Genomic DNA, 23,636 nt, shown 5'->3' with positions numbered 1-23,636 from the left:
AATATTTAAATAAACTGACTTTTAAAATGGGCTCTTATCTTTTCTCATTTTTTTTTTATCTTTTCTCATTTTTAAAATTACATTTAGCTTGTTACATAAAGCATTACTGTATAATTTCAATCTGCTGTGTTCCATTAGTTACTTAAAATATATGATTTTTGATGCTTTCTTGTTTCTTTCTTGGTACATCAAGAGAGTACTCACCGGCTTTCCTCACTTGCATCCTTTGACTTGAATTTTTTAGTTTATGTATTAAGTCCTGCAGATGACTGTGATTTTAAGTGGAGAGCATTTTCTACATTTTTCTGGATCAATAATCCAAAGTTTTTGCTTTGATTTTTATGTCTTCCACTACTGTTTTGTAATAGCTGCATTTTTTCTATAGGTTCTTGCATGTGATAGCCGTCTGTAAATTGGGTTCCAAAAAGCAATATTCAGTCATTTTTTTTGTTCCCCTTATTTTACTTAACATTTTTTACTATATAAAATGGTGGACATATGTAATACATACAACTTGTTGACTTCCGAGGTAAATATACACCAGTGAAACCATCACTACAGTCAATGCCATTGGTTTATCCATTACTTGAAAAATTTCCTCCCACTTTCCTTATTTTTAATTTTTTTGTGATAAGAACACTTATCAACTGGGACGCCTGGGGGGCTCAATGGTTGAGCCTCTGCCTTTGGCTCAGGACCTGATCCTGCCATCCCAGCATGGAGTCCTGCATGGGGCTCCTGGCAGGGGGCCTGCTTCTCCCTCTGCCTGTGTCTCTGCCTCTCTCTCTCTCTGTGTCTCTCATGAATAAATAAATAAAATCTTAAAAAAAAAAGACCAAAAGTTTGAGAACTGCTGTTGTAGATCAAAAGCAAAATGCTGTTATAAAACTATAAAATATTTGCAAATACGATGTGAAGGAAATCCATTCCTCTAAGTACCCCTATAAGAAGAGACACCTTTAAGAGACTGAGTTATGCAAGATGAATTATGAAGCATCGTGTACCATAATGCCTGTAGTTAACCATACTATAGTGTATAACAATACTATATCATATACTTAAAAATTTGCTAAGATCTTGCGATTTTTTTAAAATTATTCATTCATGAGAAACACACACAGAGAGGCAGAGACACCGGCAGAGGGAGAAGCAGGCTCCATGCAGGGAGCCTGATGCGGGACTCGATCTCAGCACCCGGATTCCGACCTGAGCCAAAGGCAGACGCTCAACCGCTGAGCCACCCAGGCGTCCCTCAAACCTTTGGTCTTAAACTCCTACACTCTTAAAAATTATTAAGGATCCCAAAGAGGTTTGATGTGAGTTATAACTGTCAATATTTACTCAATTGAAAATTAAAATTGAGATTCTTTTTTTAAGCACAAGAAATACACAAGCACGCATCCTATTAGCCATCAGTGCGATGGCGTCACCCTACGTCAGATGCGTACAATAGCGAAACAAACCGAACAGGGTCAGAAGATAGTTTTGACATTAGCCGACACCGCACTCCCTTCCATCCCAGGGGTTCCAGAATCGTACTCTGATAACCGCCGTTTGTCACAAAGGTTCGCCGTCCTCACAGGTGCGCTCATTAAGGCTGCCCGGCAGCGTTGAGCACCGCGCGGCCACCGGCACACCCTCCGGGCCCGAACCGTTCCCGGAAGCCAGAGCTGCGCGCGCACCGCGAGCCTCGGACTTCCCGGCGTGCCCCGGGCCTGCCGCGTAAATGCACGCCTGTCGTGGCGTCGCACGTGACCCGCGGGCCGGCCGCGGCGGGAATCCGTGAGTGCTCCCTTGTGCGGGGTCCCGGGGGTCTGTGTTTTGCGTCTATGCGGGCACCCCCGGCCCGGCCCCCGCCCCCTCTCTCGCCCGTCAGACGGGAAGGAAGCCGGTGTGGGAGGAAGCGTTCCAGCCAGAACCTTCGCTCCTCCCTGGAGCCTCCCAGTTCGGAGACTCGCAAGTCCCCACGGCCCGGCCCGTCCTACTCCGGCTTCACCCCTAAGTCTCCGGGCTCGCCTCTAGGTCCCGAGGTCCCCCCGTGTTGAGAAAAGAACCATTGCAAACATGTCCCGGATCGAAAAGATGAGCATTTTGGGCGTGCGGAGTTTTGGAATAGAGGACAAAGATAAGCAAATTATCACTTTTTTCAGCCCCCTCACAATTTTGGTTGGACCCAACGGGGCGGGGAAGACGGTAAGTTCTCAGTAGCCGCCTTCAGTTTACTGTCCGCCACATCTTGCGAAATCTAGAGGGTAAAATGTCTGGGGAGCCCGACAGTAATAAGGATGAAAGGCGAGGCGTCCTTATGGCTCAGCTCTTGGGGCCCCAGGAAGTGTGTGGGCCTGCGGGTGGCGCCCCGGGCCCTGGGCGTGGCCCGGTGTGGACCGCGGGCCTCGGCGCCCCTTGGAGGGGACCAGTCCCAGCCTCGTGAGGGTGTCCGGGCTTGTTGGGAGGACAAGGTTTACAGCGAGTTTTCATTCCTGCACGAAGTTGTAGTCTGCATTGATTTTTTTTTTTTTTTAAATACACTTTCCTTGCTCCCAAAACATAGCATTCATTTCCTGGCAGTTGTCCCATTATAGGAATTTCTTAAGAAGTTATAATATACGATGGGCATAGGAGAACTTCGTAGACGAGTTTCTGAGTATGCCGACTGTGTAAGCATAATAAATGGGAAAATAAATGACTTAAAGTGAAACTGATGCTGTGGGGCCTACTTACATTGTATAACTGTTGTTAGGATGCTCTTACCCAGTCAGAATAGGAAATTGGAGCACAGCTTACTGATTTGGCTTTTTGAGGACCAGGGAATATTTAGAAATTTGAGTTGGACCCCGGAGTGGCATGCAGGTACTAGAAAAGTATAGCCAAGAGGCTGTCTGCTCTTTAAGGGTGGCTTGAGAAAAAGCAGGGCGTTGTCTGTATAACAAAGAAGACTAAACGTAGCAAAAAACATACAGAAAGAGGTTTGGAGTTGAGCATTGAATGCCAGTCTTTTATCTACTTTTGCTTGTGTGGAAAAGTTACTTATTGTGTACATAGGATTGTATTAAGTGCATAGTGTTTATAAATACTCTGCCTCCAAATACATATAATCTATTTCACCTTTTGTTAGGCTCTGTGATTGGGCAAGGGTGACCCAGAGGCATAGCGCTTTAGTTTTCTCATAAAATGGAGTTAAAAGAGTTTTCTACAACCTAAGACTAATGTGAAAATTAAGTGGTTAATGTATGTAAAGGTGGGTGGTGAGTAAAAATACAAGGCACATAGTAAGGCCTGTGTAACTATTAGCCATTTTCTAAAATTTTACTTTAAAAAATTTTGGCTTTATTGGAGTGTGATTGATACATAAAATTTTAAGATATTTAAAGGATATATTAGGGTGACTTAATATGCCATACATACTGGCATATGTATGGAAATACATAGGATCCCTCCTCTCCAGTTAACACATCTATTACCTCTTTTTCTTCTCTTTCTTTTTTTTGGAAGAATATTTACATTTTTTTACCATCAGCAAATTTCATTTATATAATATGGTGTTATCAACTATGGTAACCATATTTTACATTAGCTATTGTTACTAGTTTAAAGGATTTTAATTGGAAATAGAAGATTTTAACAGTAACTTTTTATTTTAGTATATCTTTTTAATTAGCTTTTCAATGCAGTTATTCTTTAACACCTAGTCATATCTATATTACAAGTTTCATAATATCAAATTCTTTCTGACATATCTCTTATAGTCTGTGGTTAATGTGTTTATAACGAATTAACATTTTATGATAAACTTCTATGATTCTCAAAGCTAATATAAATTTCTATTTTTTTAGACCATCATTGAATGTCTAAAATATGTTTGTACTGGCGATTTTCCTCCTGGAACCAAAGGAAATACATTTGTTCATGATCCCAAGGTAATGGTGCTAGTGAACTTCAGTATTTTTATGGTTATAAAATGATAAGACTTATTGTAGAAAACCTGACAAAAAATATAAAGAGATATGAAAGTCCACACAGTCTTAGGACCCAGTGACAACCACTGTTAACATTTTCATGTATTTTATTCTGTACATACAGTCTTACATAGCTAAAGTCATACCCTAATTTTGTATCCTGATATTCTTTCCCCACTTAACATTATCATAAGGTCCCATGTCATTAAAGAATAAATTAAATTCTTAACCTAAGTATTTGGCATATTGGTGCTGCTTTTTATTCTTTATACTTTTTGTATGTCTGAAATATTTTCTATCTAAAATATGTAGCCTATTATGAACATTTTTTTAAAAGATTTTATGTATTTATTCATGAGAGACAGAGAGAGGCAGAGACACAGAGGGAGAATCAGGCTTTCTGCAGGGAGCCTGATGCGGAACCCTATTTCAGGAACCCGGGATCATGAGCTGAGCTGAAGGCAGATGCTCAACCACTGAGCCACCCAGGCACCCCATATTATGAACATATTAAATAGTTGCATAATTTTCTTACATTTAGATTGCTTTTGGTTTTCCATTAAAATGTGCCATAATTTAAAATCTTTGCGTACGAATCTTTGAATTATAGTGTTTATACTATTACTAAGTGTAAAGGACATAGAATTTTTTATAGTACGTATTTTAGCTTATAGGTTTCTCTTGTTTTATATGTATGTTGGGTTCATTTGCCTCCCTCTGTTACCTGCCAGTCCCCCTTAATAGTTCATTGTATATTTCTCCCAGACCTTTTTTTGATATTTATAAAAACACATTTGTGGATATAAATACACTGAAACATAAATATTTCAAAACACCAGTAGCACTTTATACTACTGTGTGAGTCAAATTTTTAGTAACATACTGTGCATTTATTAATATATATACATGCTTTTATTTAATTGGTCTTAATAAAATTAATTACTAATCCACTGAGTTTATATTCTATAGTTTATTCAGTTGACCCTCTGTTGATGTTCATTTAAGGTGTTGCCACTTTAATGTGACTAAAGGTAACTGTAATTATTAAAGTATTTATAACCTTTTCTCTGAGATAGTAAAATCACTTAGTACACTGAATGAGCCCTCTCTGCAGTGACTATTTCGCACCTCTCTCCTTAAATCTGCAATTTCTCCTCAGTCAACGATCTTGCCTTGTAATTTATCGAAAAATTGGGAGGAATCAGATAAAAAGTACCTCATTTTCCACATTTTCCAATCTTCAGATCTTCCAAAATACCCTTCACCTGTATTGGTACTATGTTTTCTCTTGCATTAAGGGTAAATTGTTTACTGTTTTTTTTTTTTTTTTTAAGATTTATTTATTTATTCATGATAGACATAGAGAGAGAGGCAGAGACACAGGAGGAGGGAGAAGCAGGCTCCATGCCGGGAGCCCGACGCGGGACTCGATCCGAGGACTCCAGGATCGCGCCCTGGGCCAAAGGCAGGCGCTAAACCGCGGAGCCACCCAGGGATCCCCTGTTTACTGTTTTCTCTAAAAGTCAACCGATTCTTGGAAGCTGGATCCAATCAATCCCTTTTGACAATGGAAGCATTTTTCTTTTTAGTTATTGTTCTTGCATCTGCGTTAGCATTTTCTCTCTCTCTTTTTTTTTAAAGATTTTATTTATTCATGAGAGAGAGAGAGAGAGAGAGAGAGAGAGAGAAAGGCAGAGACACAGGCAGAGGGAGAAGCAGGCTCCACTCAGGGAGCTCAATGTGGGACTTGATCCTGGGTCTCCAGGATCATGCCCCGGGCCAAAGGCAGGCGCTAAACCACTGAGCAACCCAGGGATCCCCAACATTTTCTCTCTCTTTATAGGATCATGCATATGACCATGCTCTGGTAGCTAAAATCTACAAACAAAAAACTCTCTCTTTACTCCAGATCATCCTCTGGCTACTACTTCTATTCAAATTTATAGCTCAGTTCACTAGAGTTGTATGTACTCATCATCTTCACTTTATTGCTTCCCATTTTGTCTCCAGCCTGCTCTGGTCAGATTTTCTTCTTTTTCCTCTCACTAAAATTGCTGTTACAAGGCTGCTGACAGTCTTCATATTGCCAGATCAAGTTGTCATTTTATAATTCTCAGTAACTTCTCAGAAGATTTGATATAGCTTTTTATTTCCTTTTTAACATTGCTCTTGGGTTCCATGGTGCCATTATCTTATACCTTCTTTTTCACTAACCATATTTTAACCAGAAGCAAATCTTTTCCTTTGCTAAGGCTATTTTTGCCTTACTCTTCTTGGGTGATCTCATTCATCTCATGGCTTTAATTACTGGTTATGTGCAGATTATTCCTGATTGGTATATTTAGCTCAAACTTCTTTCCTAAACTCTAGATATATATATCCAACTGTTTTGATATTTAATGGGTATCTCTTTAACATGCTCGTAACAGAACTCATGGTTCCCTGTTCCCCTATTCCTTTCCATGTCTAGTCCTGCCTCCATCCTCTCCCAATTTAATAAATGTATCACCATCCATACATTTGCTCATGCCAAAACCTGTGTGTCATGCTTTGATTGATTCCTTCGTCTCTCTCTGTTGCCAGTTCAGAAGCAGTTCTTGGCTAGCCTTCTCAAATATGTCCATAGATACTTAACCTGGCAAGGAACATACCATGATCATAAGGTGGTTCTCCTAGGGTAAGGCTCATCGATTGGACTAAATATGTCTAGAATTTGCCCCTTTATTCCATCTTCAATGCACCTTTCCCAGTCCAAGTTACCTTCCTCTTTCCTTTGGGTTACTCTAATAGTCTTCAAATTTGTTTTTCTGCCATCATTCTTGAAGTTCTCTTTTTCCACACAGCAGCCAGTTACCTTTTAAATATTCGTTGATTCTAGATGGAATGAGTTGTTCACAATCTGTAGGAGTTAACATTCCAGTTCCTGAAGTAGGCGCATGCTTGATGTGTTCAAGGAATCACAAGGAGGAACAAAATGGCGAGGGGAACCACTGGTAGAAAACTAAATCAGATAGAAAGGACTAGGTTCTGCAAGCCTTAGGGTTCTGTTCTCATTTAAATAGGAATCTTTTGGTAGAAATGACACAGGATAAGGGTATGGTGTGTGTTTTAAAGCAGTCTGGCAGCTGAGAGAAGACTGTAGGTGGTAAGGGTCAACAGAGGGGAGGCCTAGTAAAGGAGATTTTGTGATAATCCATGTGAGATATATCCAGGTGAGATACCACCTTTTGATTAAGGTGGTAATGGTAGAAATGTTGAAAAATGCTTAAGTTGCATTTTAAAAATAGTACCGATAGCTGAGTTAATGATCTGGATAATACCAACCTTTTTGACTTGAAAAACTGGGTAGTGTTGACATTTATCATAATGAAGAAACTCTGGAAAAGGAAATTTGGGTGGCTCTGGTTTAAATGTGTAAATTTGGGATGTGTGTTAGATATCTAAAATGTCCAGTAGGCAAATAGAAGTAGGTCCAGGGGAGAGTTTCAAGCTAGAAAAAGAAAACTAGGAATCATTGATGGATACAGTTAGTTACATGTAGTTAGCTTGAAAGCCTGATGGGATCAGGTAAGGAGTGAATACAGAGAAGAGATGGAAGATCTTAACCTAAAGCACATTAGCATGTAGAAATAGGGACAAGGAAGAGGCACCAGCAAAAGAGGCTAAAAGAATAAGTGGTAAAGTGGGGAAAACTGGGAGAGTGGGGTCTTGAAAGACAAAAAGATGAAGTGTTAACAAAAAGGGAGACATCAGCTGGGTCAATTATGTTGATAGCCCAAGCCAGGAAGGTTGGGCTCTTGGAGGCCATTGATCATCTTGACAAAACCAGAGGAGATAAGAAAGCAAAACATGGAATTGTTTTATGAGTTTGCTTTGAGTAGAAAGAAGGAATTAGTTGAAAGGTTTGCAGGATCAAGGAGAGTTTTGTTGGCAATTTTTCTTGTTTTGTTGTGTCTTGTTATTTTTGTTGTTCTTCTGGATGTTTCTAAGTTGATTGATGCTCTAGCATCTCTGACAATTTCAGTCTATCACCCATTCCTCCTTCCAAATGCTTGCTTCTTTCTAGAGCTATTTTTCTTAGCTGTCTGCTCATGTCTTCCGTCTAGTTCTTCTGGCCTTGGTTGTCTAGCTTTCCTTACTGCCTGCTTATCAGCTACTATGATTTCCCAGTTTTGAGCTTCCACCCACACTATTTTGTTCATCGGTGCTTCTCCCTTGAGTCACTGACACTTGCTGTTATGGAAGGAATCAGTTTCCTTACCCGAATTGCCCAAATCCCCTCAATTTCCTAACCTGCTATGTTTTTATCATTTCAGTTCCTCTTACATATTCAGCTTCTCTTGTCTTTTCTTTTCCTTTCTTTAATTTCCCCCCATACCTCATACTGTTTACTATGTCTAAAACACCTGAGTTTTTCAGCTACTTCTCACCAATCTTTCTTAACTGTCTTCAGTTATTTGTCTCTTCTTAGGAACTTTGATTTCCATATTGCTCCATTTGCCTACCTTCCCCCCTTCTCCTTTACTTCTTTCAAACTTTTGACTACCTCAGTCCTTCCCATTCATTCTCTACCTTGTTCTCATCTCAATTGACCTGAACCCTCAAAAGCTCAACTCTCTGTTGTCTCATCAGCTTTGTTTTGCTTCTGGTTGATACTGTAAATTAACCACATGCTTATTTCTGCAGCAGTTTCTTTATCACATGTTGCTCCCATATTTGTGTTTTTAAGCACTATAGAATTTAAGCCATGGATAAATATGGGATAAAGTCTATAAATGGGATAGACCATTTGTAGACTGGTAGAAATGACCCTGGATAGAGGGAAGAAAATGGATGCAGAAGAAGGGATAATTGCAGAGTTAAATTCTTGAGTAGACAAGGATAGGATCCATTGCTTGACTGAAGGAGTTAATAGGAGTATACAGGGGCAGCCCCGGTGGCGCAGCGGTTTGGCGCTGCCTGCAGCCTGGGGTGTGATCCTGGAGACCCAGGATCGAGTCCCGCATCGGGCTCCCTGCATGGAGCCTGCGTCTCCCTCTCCCTCTGCCTGTGTCTCTGCCTCTCTCTATGAATAAAAAAAAAAAAAAAATAGGAGTATACATTGTTTTTCCATTTTAAGGGGATGGCAGACAGAGCATATAATTATATTTGGTGGTAAGAGAATAAATCAGTTGTCTTTGGATTGTTTCTATATTTTCAGTGGAAAAAATAAATGAAATCATTGAGTGTGGGAGAAGGGGTTTATAGAGGCTTGGAAAAAGTATAAGGTAGTTTTTAGCTCATAGGTAAGGTGAGGGGAGTGTTACAGGGTTGCATGATGGTGTCATTGGGTCACTTGAGGTTTGTGGGTGAAAGTTTTTAAGAAGACCAGTCATCATGGTTATGTTTCTTTTGTCTAGTTCAGTGGCACAGTGGTAAGCACTGAGCAAGTTGGAAAGTTGGATTTCATCAAGCACTGAGTAAATTGGAAAGTAGAATTTAATCCATTGCCTGGTAAATACAGTGAAGACAGTGAGAAGCAAGGAATTGACTATATTCTTAATATATTTACTTATTTGATCAATCTCCGTGTTTGTAATGAATCTCCCATTACTATCAGTAGGGCTCCCAACACCCCATTCCGGACTGATGCTACCCTGTGTGAAGTCCCTCCTCACATTGCTTAGGCTCTAACTCCTCAGGCTGGCCCCCTCATGTGCTTGGTTGCCCATTCTGCTGTGATTTCCCATGCAAGACCACCTCCTCATTCCCCTCAAGTGGACATCTTACCCTGCTCAGTCTCTGATCATCTCTCGTAGGGATGCCCTCTCTAATCTGGATTAGAATTACCCTAGCAAACTTTCCCTCTCATGGATTCCCTCCTAAACATTGTCAGGCTCTGAATTTCCACATTATGTCTTCCTTGTGAGCTGGCTTTTCCCTACTCATGGATGCCCTTGTCACCCTGTTTGAACTCTGACGCCCGTGGACTGTTGAAACCCTTAGGCAGGCTGTCTCCCCCTGTGGACACCCTTCTCAAGCCCACACAGTTATCCTGCTCTAGGCTGAGTTGCCATGTCCCCGCACCTTCAACCAGCATGAACACATACTTTCCTCTACCCCATTTAATGATTTTCCAACTAGAAAGGGAAGGGGTTAAAATATTTTATTGTTTTATTCTTTTGGACAGAAATTGTTCTAAAGTGTAGTATTTATTTTTTTGCCTTAAAAAAAAAATCTAAATTGCTCCTTTTGAAGAGACTCTACCTCAGTATGCTTGCCAACAATACTGTGATTAAAATGTTACAAGATACCTTTTGCTTCAGTTCTACTTAATAATTTGATACTTGCTAGATAGCTAAGTCCTAGAAAGGTAGGTGCCATGGAGAATGAGTGTTTATTTGGCCTGCTGGTAGGGCATGTTGTAAACTAATTAACTCATTTTCTAGTACATAGATGCATAATTCCTTTAACTACTGTAGATTGAGACCTTAGCAACTACTTTCCTTGAGCTAAATGATAGCATCAAGCCCCATGTCTGAATATCAACATCTGGCCATTTCCTCACTGAGATATTTATATCCTAAGAGGCAGCTCTTTTTTCTCCTTTTTTTTTTTTTTTTAAGTTTTATGTTTAGGTATATTTGACACACAGTGTTCTATTAGTTTCAGATGAACAACATAGTAATTTCAACAGTTCTATACATTGCACAGTGCTCACCACTATAACTCTAGTTAACATCTGTCTTCATACTAAAATGTTATTGCAGTATTATTGACCTTATTCTCTATGGTGTATTTTTCATCTCTGTGACTTATAAATGGACATTTGTACCTCTTAATCCTCTTGATCTATTTCACCCATTCCCCTACCTGCCTCCCATCTGGCAACTACCAGTTCCCAATATTTATGTCTGTTTCTGATTTTTTATTTGTTTTGTTTTTTAGATTCCAAGTGAAATCATACAATAATTGTCTTTCTCTGACTTATTTCACATCTAATATTCTTTAGATCCATCCGTGTTATTGCAGATGGCGAGATCTCATTCTTTTTTTATGGTTGAGTAATATTCCATTATGTATATACTACACCTTTATCCATTCGTCTATAGATGCACACTTTGGTTGCTTTCATCTCTTGGCTCTTGTAAATAATGTTGCAATAAACAAGGCTAGCATTATTGTCTTTTCAAATTATGTTTTCATTTTGGGGGGATAAATACCCCTTAGTGAAATTACTAGATCATACAGTATTTTTTTTTTTTAAGATTTTATTTATTTACTCATGAGAGACACAGAGAGAGAGAGAGGCAGAAACAGGCAGAGGGAGATGCAGGCTCCATGCTGGAAACCCGATGTGGGACTCCAGAGTCACGCCCTAAGCCAAAGGCAGATGCTCAACTGCTGAGCCACGCAGGCATCCCTAGTATTCCTATTGTTTTGTATTTAAGGAACCTCCGTACCATTTTCCACAATGATTGCACAGTTTACATTTCTACCAACAGTACACAAGGGTTCGTTTTTCTCCATATCCTCACCAACACATCATTTCTTGTCTTTTTGATACTAGCCTTCGGACTGGAGTGAAGTGATAGCTTATTGTGATTTTGATTTGCATTTCCCTAATGATGAGTAATGCCGAGCATTTTTTCATGTGTCTTTTGGCCATCTGTATGTCTTTGGGAAAATATCTCTCTTTAGTTCCTCTGCCTATTTTTAATCCAATTATTTGGGTTTTTTTGGTGTTGAGTTGTATGAGTTCTTGATATATTTTGAATACTAACCTCTTATCAGATAAATCATTTGGAAGTATTTTCTCCCATTCAGTAGCTTGCTTTTTTGTTTTTGTTTTTTTGATGGTTTACTTGCCTTTACAGAAGTTTTTTATTTTGATATAATCCCATTAATTTATTTTGGCTTTTCTTTCCCTTGCCTGAGGAGATATATTCATAAATATGTTACTAGGGCTGATGTCCACTATGTTTTCTTTTAGGAGTTTTATGGCTTCACGTCTCACCTTTAGGTCTTTAGTGTTTTTTGAGTTTACTTTTGAATATGGTAAAAAGGTGGTCCAGTGTCATAGCAAATGAAATGGTCCAGTTTTCCCAGCACCATTAATTGATGAAACTGTATTTTCCATATTGTATATTCTTGTCTCCTTTGTTGTAGACTAATTGACCATATAAACATGGGTTTATTTCTGGGTTCTTTATTCTGTTGATCTGTGTGTCTTTTTATGCCAGTACCATCCTGTTTGATTACTGCAGCTTTTTATTTTATTTTATTTATTTATTTATTTATTTATTTATTTATTTATTTATTTATTTATTTATTTATTTATTTTTACTGCAGCTTTTTAGTATTTCTTGAAATTCTGGATTGTGATCCCTCCAGCTTTGTTCTTTCCAAGATTGCTTTTGCTTTTCAGGGTCTTCTGTGTGTGGTTCTATACAAATTTTAGGATTACTTGTTCTTGTTCTGTGAAAAATGATGTTGGTATTTTGATGGGATTGCATTGAATCTTTAGATTGTTTTGGATAGTATGGGCATTTTAACATTATTCCAATCCATGAACATGGCATATTTTCCCATTTGTTTGTATCATCTTCAATTTCTTTCATCATTATCTTACAGTTTTAAGAGTATAGATCTTTCACCTTGGTTAAATTTATTCCTGGGTATTCTTTTTGGTGTGATTGTAAAAGGGATTGTTTTCCTAATTTTTCTTTTCACTATTTTGTTATTAATGTATAGAAATGTAGTGGATTTCTGTTTATTAATTTTGAATCCTGCAACTTCTGGGCAGCCAGTCCTCAACTTTCCCTCCTTAACTCCATCCTTTAATTTTTTTTTTTTAAATTTTTTTTTTTTTATTTATTTATGATAGTCACAGAGAGAGAGAGAGAGGCAGAGACACAGGCGGAGGAAGAAGCAGGCTCCATGCACCGGGAGCCCGACGTGGGATTCGATCCCGGGTCTGCAGGATCACGCCCTGGGCCAAAGGCAGGCGCCAAACCGCTGCGCCACCCAGGGATCCCCTTAACTCCATCCTTAATGCTAAAGCTCTTATCAGGCTATCTTCCTGTTTCTCCTGGATTACTCCCTACCTGCTGTCTTGCCTCCGCCCAGTTTGTTTATCCTGAAGGCAGAGTAATTTGTCTAAGATGCATATCTACTACATGTGTTTCCCCTGGATTAAACCTCTCAGTGACTTTCTGTTTGCCTTAAGTACAAAGCCCTTAACAAATGTTTCAGACGGCTCTTAATTACTGGAGCCGTTTTCTGTCTTTATTCCTCCTTCCCCTACTTCTACACCATACTTTTCTGAAATTACTTAAACTATTCAGTTATTCAGATCTTTTCATCTGTCTAACTCCTGCCCATCTGTCAGTTTAAAACATTCACTTCCTTTAGAAAATCTTCCCAGAACTCTCCCAGGTAGATTAGGAGAGTTCCCTACTTTGTGTTCCCAGAGCATTCTGTTTGTCTCTTAAGACGATGTTTAACACACCTTTTTCTACTCTTCTCTTTTACCTGTTTTCCATACTTCAAAGGAAAAAATGTCCTTCATTTTAAACCAAAACAGCACACAGAAACTACAAGTGCTTAATAAATTTGAGCCTAGTCACTTTTTGAATGATTTGATGAATTAATATCAAAGTTAGACTTAGGCCAAAAACTTATTAAAAGGCCAGCAAAAGGTAGTCTGTGATTCAAACAAAAAAAGCAAGATTCAGGACTTGTCTTTGGTTACAGTAGAATAATAAGTATTATGCCTTTGCTTCCAAGATAAACAACTGTAAAACTGGAACACAAAATTGAAGCAACAGTTTTTAGGTATTGGACAACAGATGCTGCAGGGCTGTGATCTTCAGAAAAGAGAAATACATGATGTGACTGTACGTTCACTCTAGCTTTCTACATGTGGGATTAGAACCCCAAAGAGAAAAACTAGGTAGATGAAACAAAGGTAGAAGTGTGGGTTTGCTGAGGTGGCTGTAAATTGTGGGAAAGATATAGGAGTAGGGTTGCTTTACAGAAATGGGTACCATAAATCTGTGTAAGGGACTGTTGAATCTTTGACCAGATTCTAAGCTACATATGTCCAGGACAGGATTTAGTGAGGGCTTGCAGAGAACAACTACTAGGGTAGAGGAGTGGGATTGTGAGCTGAATGGATAATCTAGAGGTTACTCACTGCTGGGTGGCATTTGAGTTCTGATATGCTAGAGTAGGGAGGTCTTGTGGAACCCCCCTAGCATTCTTCTGAGACCTCAGAAGGGCCATCCAAACAAATCCTAAAATAAACTTTGACAGAATCAAGATGCGTTTCTGATAAATTAACTGCCTGCTAAAACAAAACCCAACTCTTTTTAAAGGAAGTTGACACAGTCCAAACTCTTAAGTGTAGCATCTACAGGGCCTAAGAGTCTAAGATGTAATAAAAAAGAAATTAGTGGATATATGAAGAAGCAAATGTGATCCATAACTAGAAAGAAAACTATACATAGAAACAGATCTGGAGGTGACAGCTTTTGGGATTAGCAGACAAAGATACATAAATTCATCAGTTTAAAGGGAAAGGTGGTTATGTGTATGGAGAACTATCAGTAGAGAAATAATAGTAAAAATGACCCAAGGAGTTTGACACATAAGATAGCATAAACATACTTACATTATATATTATATTCAAACTGCTGAAAACCAAAGATAAAAAGAAAATTTTAGCAGACTGAGGATAAAGTAAAACATTATGCAGAGGAGAAAAATAATGATGACAGACTTCTCATCAAAAACCATCCAGGCCAGAGTTAAGTGATAACTTCAAAGTGCTGGAGAATAAAATTCAGTTTAAAATTCTATATCCAAAAAAAAAAAAAATAAAAAAAAATAAAATAAAATAAAATTCTATATCCAGGGATCCCTGGGTGGCGCAGCGGTTTGGCGCCTGCCTTTGGCCCAGGGCGCGATCCTGGAGACCCGGGATCGAATCCCACGTAAGGCTCCCGGTGCATGGAGCCTGCTTCTCCCTCTGCCTGTATCTCTGCCTCTCTCTCTCTCTCTCTGTGACTATCATAAATAAATAAAAATTTAAAAAAAATTAAAAAAAAATAAAATAAAATAAAATTCTATATCCAGCAGCAATAGCATTTAAATATTAAAAATAAATAAATAAATAAATAAATAAATATTAAAGAGGGGGATCCCTGGGTGGCGCAGCGGTTTGGCGCCTGCCTTTGGCCCGGGGCGCGATCCTGGAGACCCGGGATCGGGTCCCACGTCGGGCTCCCGGTGCATGGAGCCTGCTTCTCCCTCTGCCTGTGTCTCTGCCTCTCTCTCTCTCTGTGACTATCATGGATGGATAAAGATTAAAGAAAAAAAAAAAATGTTTAAAAAAAAATAAATAATCCGCCACTCCTTGTGACCTCAGTGCAGCTTTCTCCCCATGGGTCCTATCCCCATGCTTTAAAAAAAAAAAAAAAATAAATAAATAAATAAATAAATATTAAAGAGGAAATGGAGTATATTTTCATATATTTTTTAAGGTTTTATTTATTCACAAGAGGACAGAGAGGCGGGGACATAGGCAGAGGGAGAAGCAGGCTGCTGCTTGCAGGGAGCCCGATGTGGGACTTGATCCTGGACCCTAGGATCATGCCTGAACTGAAGGCAGATGCTCAACCGCTGAGTCACCCAGGTGTCCCCATTTTCAGATTTTATAAAGCCGGAAGATAGGTGATATCTTCAAAGTGCTGGAGAATAACATTCAGTTTAAAATCCTATATCCAGCAGAAATATCCTTCAAGAATTAAAGAGGAAATGGAGTACATTTTCAGATTTTTTTTTTTTAAGAAATGACAGTTATGTGTCATCAGCACACTTGTACCACAAGAAATGTTAAAGGAGTTTTTTGAGGTTAAGGGGAAATGATACTAAATTAGTCTCAGAGTAAAGAGTGCTCTAGATCCCCCTTTATAATCTTGAAAAACAAAAGTTCGAAAGAAACCTCAAAAAACTTAACTGCATGCCTGACCAAAGTTCAATACTCACTAAAGGAGTAAAACAAAATTCTTTATTAAACAATGTAAAATTCACAGTAAAAAATTACCTGCCATGCAGAGAGACAGAGGGAACCCATAATCAGGAGAAAATTCAGTCGTAGAATCAGATAAAAAATGAAAGAGATGATAGAATTAGCAGGTACCCTTAGAACATTATTACAAATCTTATAAATGTGTAGAAAGATGAAAAGGAAAACATAATGATGATGAAAAATTGCAAGATGAAACAAAAAAGGCCCAAATAAAGCAAAAGGAATAACAGTGTTTTTAAATAAAGTACAGATAGGTTAAAAGTAAACAGCTGGAAAAAAATACTAAAATATGCCAACAATAAGAAAACTGAAGTGGCTATATTAATATTAGACAGTATACTTCAGAAACCGTAACATTACTGGTGTAAAAAGAGACATTTAATGATCATGAAGGGTTCAGTTCATCAAGAGGATACAACAATTCTAAATGTAAAGATTTATTTATTTATTTATTTATTTTTATTTATTTATTTATTTATGATAGTCACAGAGAGAGAGAGAGAGAGAGGCAGAGACACAGGCAGAGGGAGAAGCAGGCTCCATGCACCGGGAGCCCGATGTGGGACTCGATCCCGGGTCTCCAGGATCGCGCCCTGGGTCAAAGGCAGGCGCCAAACCGCTGCGCCACCCAGGGATCCCCTATTTATTTATTTTTTAAAAAGATTTTATTTATTTATTCATGAGAGATACAGAGAAATAGAGGCAGAGACACAGGCAGAGGGAGAAGCAGGCCCCATGCAAGGGAGCCTGTCATGGGACTCAATCCTGGGACTCCAGGATCACACCCTGGGCTGAAAGCAGCGCTTAACCTCTGAGCCACAGGGGCTGCCCAAATGTAAAGCTTTAATATGGAAGATACAAAAATCTATGAAACGAAAAGGAGAAGTAAATATACAACTGTAGTTGTAGATCTCAACACCCTTCATGGTAGAGAAAAGGAAAGGGAGGCAAAATATCAGTAAAGATATGGACAATTTTAACATTTTTAACCAAATAAACCTAGGTGACATTTGTTAGACGTTTCCACCACATTAGAATTAAACTAGAAATCAGTAACAAAAATAACTGGAAAATCCCTAATATTTGAAAATTAAGTAGCACACTTCTAAATAACCCATGGATTAAAAGAGCACAAGAGAAATTAGAAAAGACTTTAAATAAAAGCATAAGAGAAGAATTTGTGGGATGTAGCTAAATAACGCTTAGAAATTTATAGAATCAAGTGTTTATATTATAAAAAATATCTAAATTAAAAACCTGAGAGCTTCTATCTTAAGCTTGAAAAAGATGAACTAATTAAACTCAAAATAGGCAAAAGGGGGAATTAAATTAAGAGCAAAAATAAGTGAAGTAAGAATGCAAAGACAACAGAGAAAACCAGTAAAACCAGAAGCTAAAAAAATAAATAAATAAATAAATAAAACCAGAAGCTAGTTTTTAAAAAAAAAAAAAAAAAGCCAATAAAATTAATAATAAACCTTTAAGCAGTAAAATATCTAAATTAAAAACCTGAGAGCTTCTATCTTAAGCTTGAAAAAGATGAACTAATTAAACTCAAAATAGGCAAAAGGGGGAATTAAATTAAGAGCAAAAATAAGTGAAGTAAGAATGCAAAGACAACAGAGAAAACCAGTAAAACCAGAAGCTAAAAAATAAATAAATAAATAAATAAAACCAGAAGCTAGTTCTTTAAAAAAAAAAAAAAGCCAATAAAATTAATAATAAACCTTTAAGCAGTGTGATCCAGAAAAAGAAGACAGAAATTATCCAGTATTGAGGTACCTGGGTGGCTCAGTGGTTGAGCATCTGTCTGCCTTGGGCTCGGAGTGTTCCTGGGGTCCTGGGATTGGGTCCTGCATCTGGCTCTCCTTGGGGAGCCTTCTTATCCCTCTGCATATGTCTCTGCCCTTCTGTGCCTCTCATTAATAAAATCTTTAAAAAAAGAAATTATCGTATTAGTAAAAGAGGCAATGTCACTACAAATCATACAGACATTGTGTAGGTAATAAGGCACTGTTGTTAGCAACTTTATGCCAATAAATTCAACTTACATGAAATGGACAAATTCTTTTAAGGACACCAGCTACTAAAGGTAACCCAAGAAAAAATACACCTACTGAAGAAATTGATAGTTAAAACCTCATGATGAGAACTTTAGACCCTGATAATGTCACTGAATTCTACCAAACATTTTAGAAAGAAATAATGTCAGTTCTACGCAAAGTCTTTCAGAAAAGAGAGGCAGAGGAAATATGTCCCAACTCATTTTACGAGGGTAGCATTACCCTCATACCAAAACCAGACAGACATTAAAGGAAAACAAACCACAGATACCTCTGACGAACAAAAATGTAAAATCCATAGAAAATGTTAGCAAATTCATCAGTATGCAAGTAGAGATAATACACCATGAATAAGTTGAGTTTATCTCAGGAATGCAAGGTTTAACATTCGAAAACTGATCAGTGTAATTTGCCACATTAACAGGATAAAGGAGAAAAATCATATGAACATCAATAAATACAAAAACATCTAAATTCGTGGGATGCCTGGGTGGCTCAGTCACTTGAACATCCAACTCTTAGTTTCTGCTAAGGTCGTCATGATCTCATGAGTCCTGAGATCTAGCCCCACGGTGGACTCTCTGCTCAGCAGGGAATCTGCTCAAAGACTATCTCCTGCTCCTTCTTCCACTTGTGCCTGCTCTAATGCTCTCTCTCTCTCTCTGTAAAAAAATCTTTCAAAACAAAACAAAAAAAATTCGGTGTTCATGGTAAAAACTCAGCACCTTCCTTCATTCCTAATTAATTCAATACAAAAGCCAGTTGGTGAAGCCAAGGGAGGAAGGCATCCACAGATGCTAACTATGGCAACCTGGTTGGAAATTAGAGTCCAGGTGTGGAATGTAGGAATCTACAGTGATATTTTTTAAATGAAAGTAAATAATGGGGGAAAAGACAAAACCCTTATAGTAGAATCTTAATGAATAAATGTAGGAGAAATAATGGAACTGGAAAATAACTAATTGATCCCTATCATAGAAATAGTTCATTCAGGTAAGAAACATTAATAGGTGCTAAAAGTTGTGGAAGAAAGTTTGATGAGGTATGAGATATTAATATGGTCTCAATATATATCTCCTCCAAATATTTATTAATAGCAAAGTATTAAAAAAAAACTTTTATGAGAGAAGTGTGGCAGATACCACCATTATCCCAGTAGTGGGATAAATTGAAATCATGGTCCCATTTGACAAGATACAATGAAAGGAACACACATCACTTCTGTAATATTCCTGCCAAAGTTGCATAATCTGATTCTAGTCATGAGGAAATATTAGACAAACCCAAATTTTGGGAGATAGTCCATAAAATAATGTTTTGTAATTTTCAAAGTAATCAGAAAAGTCAAGGAAAATCTGAGGAACTGTCCCGGACTGAAAGAAACTAGAGGCATGACAACAATATGTAATTCTGAATAGTATATAATACAGTATATTATTCTGACCTGGATTCTTTTGTTGTAAAGGACATATTTGGAACAATCAGCAAAACCTAAATAGAATCTGGGGACCATATGGTAGTAATACATCACTAAATTTCCTGATTTTTAGATTTGAAAGTATCCCTATTTTATTAGGAAATATTGATGGGACATCAAATCAGCAACTTAATCTCAAGTGGTTCAGAGAGTAGTTTTGTATACTTTTTTTTTTTTTACTTTTTGTAAGCTTGTGTATGTTTTAAAAAATCTTTTGGAAAACACTTTTGATATTTAAGAAGGTAAGATTTATTTATCTGAAAAATCTACATATTTGATCTAATACTGAATAACAGAAAATAAACGATTTTAGTAAATCAATTAAAGAGTATTCTTCCCCTCTTCTATATTGAATAGCATATAGAATGTCACTTATTTTGGACATTTAAGTTTTCTTTTTTGTCCTCATTGGAGGACAATGCTTGTGCCTTTTATTTCAGAACTAACATTCTGATACTAAGGTAGCATAATTTTTCTCCGTTTACCTTCAAAGGTTGCTCAAGAAACAGATGTTAGAGCCCAGATTCGTCTGCGGTTTCGTGATGTCAATGGAGAACTTATAGCTGTGCAGAGAGCTATGGTGTGTACTCAGAAAAGCAAAAAGACGGAATTTAAAACCCTGGAAGGAGTCATTACTAGAACAAAGTAGGTGTTTATTTTATATTTGAATATCTGTTCATTTTCAGTCTTTTAGGTTCAAGGAACCTAATGGGTTTTTCTCTATTATTTTGGGGGGCATATTAATTTTTTTAAAGACTTTATTTTTTAGAGCAATTTTAGGTTCTCAGCAAAACTGAGCAGAAAGTAGAGTTCCTGAGTACTCTCTGCCCCTACACACATAGGGCTTCATCCACTATGAACATTTGTTATTCTGTCTACTTATCAGTTAAACAGAATGATCCCATAAATGATTTAGTGGTAATGCTACATTCCTTTGAGTAATTTATGAACAGTTGCTCAATTAAAGGTGCACAATCACTCAAGTATAGATTGAATAGAAAAATGGTAGTATTAGGAGTACGTGAGATGAGAAGCATAACAAGAAAGAGATCATCTATCTCTTTCAACTCTTTGTTAGAGGCAGGTATTATCTTGTAATGGGTTTGGATTTTGGAATTAGCCTCCCCTGGCTTCAAGGCTTTATCCTTGTTGAGCAAATTACTTAACTGTCACCTTACCACTTCCTTTTACTTGTTTATTTATTTGTCCAACTACTGAAATAATTCCTTTCATTAATAACATTTAGCACCTGTTATATGCTAGAGGCAATATATTAGCTAATGGCTTCTCCAGCAGATTTGTTTTGATGGCATTTAAACACACTCAGATCTCTCCCACACTCCTGGGATTTCATTCCACTCCAGTTACTGTCTCTTCTTCCCCTTTACAGCCAGTCTTCTCAGGAAGAGTTGTTGATACTCACTGTCTCCATTTCTTTTCTTCCTCCTTACTCCTCCAGCCCCATTCCTCTACTGAAACAGCTCCAACTAAGGTCACAGGTACCCTCAGTGTTAATTAGGATAATGCTATTGCTTTACAAAACAGATCACATAGAAGCCTGTGTTTGTTTCACTTATAAAAGAGGGATTCATTATTACTGTATATATTTTAGAAAGATGTTTTAAGGTTTGAGCTAATACATATAAAATGTTTAATAGGTAATAGGAGCTTATGTGTTAGTTTCCCATCTGCAAATAAATTACAAATTTGGTGGTTTAAAACAATACACCTTTATTATCTTACAGTTCTGTAATTTATGAGTCCAAATTGGGTCTCATCGGCTTAAAATCAAGATGTTAGGAGGGCTGTGTTCCTTTTTGGAGGTCGAGGGAAAACCTATTTCCATGCTCTGTCTTTTACAGTCTATCCACTGGATTCCTTGGCTCATGGCCTTCCTTCATCTTTCAAAGTCAGCAATAGTGGGCAGAGTTCCCATCACTCTGACCTTTTCTTCTGCCTCCCTCTCCCCTTTCAGGACCCTTGTGATTGTCTTGGCCCACCAAGATAATTCAGGGTGATCCATCTATTTAGGGTCCTGATGATAAGCACCTTAACTCCATCTGTATCATTATTCTGCCATGTAACCCAAGAAGTTCACAAATTCCAGGGATTAGAACATAAATATCTCTGAAGGGCCATTGTTCTGTGCACTCTAATTCAGTAAATGGTAGCTGTTAATAACTTCTTGAAAGTCTTTAATAGACTTCCATGATGTGACACTGTTTTCTCTTTATCTTCTTCATGGCCACATCCTACTCAGCCAATAAAGGTAGGAGTTCACCAGGCTGTCCTAGATCCTCTCCTATTTTTGCTCTATATTTTCTTCCTAGTTAATCTCATTCATATCCATTACTCAAATTACTGTGTATTTATAGGCGACCCAGAGATTTAGGTCTCCAGACGTTTGTTTTTAGACCCATGTATGCAACTGTCTTTCTCATGTTTTACCAGTTCTTTCAAAGACACCTCAGTTTCAACATGTTAAAAACCAAGTCTTTCTCCTTGATGCCTTCTAAAAAACCTCCCACAGCCTGATATTCTTACAGTGCTCTTCATCATAGCCAATGGCACCCCTGTCCATACAGTGACAACAAACCAATAACCTCTATCTTGACACTTCTTTGCCCTCTATATTCAGTTCATTACCAGGTCCTATGAATTTAACCTAAAGGTCTGTTGAATCTTTCTTTCCATCTGTGCAGTGTCCATTCGATTTCAAGCTACCATCATCTTTCCCTGGTCTAATGTGATAATCTCCTTTTTTAAAAATATTTTATTCATTTATTCATGAGAATACGCAGAGAGGAGAGAGAGAGAGAGGCAGAGACACAGGCAGAGGGAGAAGCAGGCTTCATGCAGGGAGCCTGACGTGGGACTCGATCCCGGGTCTCCAGGATCAGGCCCTGGGCTAAAGGTGGTGCTAAACTGCTGACCCATCGGGCTACCCAGATAACCTCCTGATCTGTGTCCATTCAATCCCCCGATAAAACATTCTCAGTGTATTTGGTGTAGTATTTTCAAAATACATATTGGAATATATAAATGACAATAAACACAGACACTGCTTCTGCCCTCCTAGTTATTAACAGATACTGAACAGAAGATAGGAAAGAAAATGTTGAATTTGTCCTTCTGATGAAAGATATTGAGAGATCTCTTGGAATTGAAGGGCATGGAAGCTCCTGGCCCTAGGTATAATGATGTAGGGAGCTCATCTTTTAAAAGACCCTAAAGAAAAAAAAATAAAAGACCCTAAAGACACTTCTCTGTTGGATTTATTTGTCTCTGTCACCTTAGAAGTTGAGGTCTACTGATTAAGAATCCTCCTTGGATTTGCTTAGGTGAGTATCACTAAAGTTTGTCTTTGTTCTCTTTTCACAGCGTGTCTGTTACTGAACAGTCCTTATCTAAACAACATAGTCTTCACATGTTATTATTGGCACCATTGCCTGTCTACTATGGACCATCATGTTTTCTTTTATTCTTTTAAGCCTCTTATTTTTCTTATTTTCAAGTTCTGGAGATGTAAGGTAGTTTCCTCTGTTTACCATCTATAAATATTTTAAATTATCATATTTAAAAGTACAGGCATGTAAAAAATCAATTTCTGGCATCTTTTCCTGTCCTGCCCTGTTTTACTTCCTTTTCATAATTGAACTGCTGAATCATTTAAGAGTTAAACTTTTTACCCTGAGCAATCTATTGTAATGGGATAAATGAGGGGACTTTTATTTTTTCTTCTTCTTTTTTTTTTAAAACAAGTACAGCATAAAGGATTGATTAAACAGTTAAATAAATACAAATGGAGGGGTTCTTTTATTTTACATAAATTCTCAATTTTTGTTTTCTGTAGGCATGGTGAGAAGGTCAGTCTCAGCTCTAAGTGTGCAGAAATTGACCGAGAGATGATAAGTTCTCTTGGTGTTTCCAAGTCTGTGCTAAATAATGTCATTTTTTGTCACCAAGAAGACTCTAATTGGCCTTTAAGTGAGGGAAAGGCCCTGAAGCAAAAATTTGATGAGATTTTTTCAGCAACAAGGTTTGTAACCTTTAGTGAGACTTTATAA

The 23,636-nt window shown here is 37.8% G+C and overlaps 1 protein-coding gene across 1 annotated transcript in view; it reads left to right on the top strand.

The window, feature by feature from the left end:
* The first annotated feature begins 1,733 nt into the window (after positions 1-1,733).
* The window catches only part of RAD50 (RAD50 double strand break repair protein), a 92,134-nt gene continuing 70,231 nt past the window's right edge, over positions 1,734-23,636 (top strand). The window contains exons 1-4 of the mRNA XM_041760747.1: positions 1,734-2,193; positions 3,834-3,917; positions 20,063-20,214; positions 23,423-23,608. Of these exons, the coding sequence (XP_041616681.1) occupies positions 2,065-2,193; positions 3,834-3,917; positions 20,063-20,214; positions 23,423-23,608 (551 nt within the window). The 5' untranslated portion in view covers positions 1,734-2,064. The remainder of the gene's footprint in view (positions 2,194-3,833; positions 3,918-20,062; positions 20,215-23,422; positions 23,609-23,636) is intronic.

Source organism: Vulpes lagopus, chromosome 7 (assembly GCF_018345385.1).
Source record: "Vulpes lagopus strain Blue_001 chromosome 7, ASM1834538v1, whole genome shotgun sequence".
NCBI lineage: Eukaryota > Metazoa > Chordata > Mammalia > Carnivora > Canidae > Vulpes > Vulpes lagopus.
Note: the sequence above shows the minus strand (reverse complement) of the source record. Positions and strands in the feature narration are given on the sequence as shown.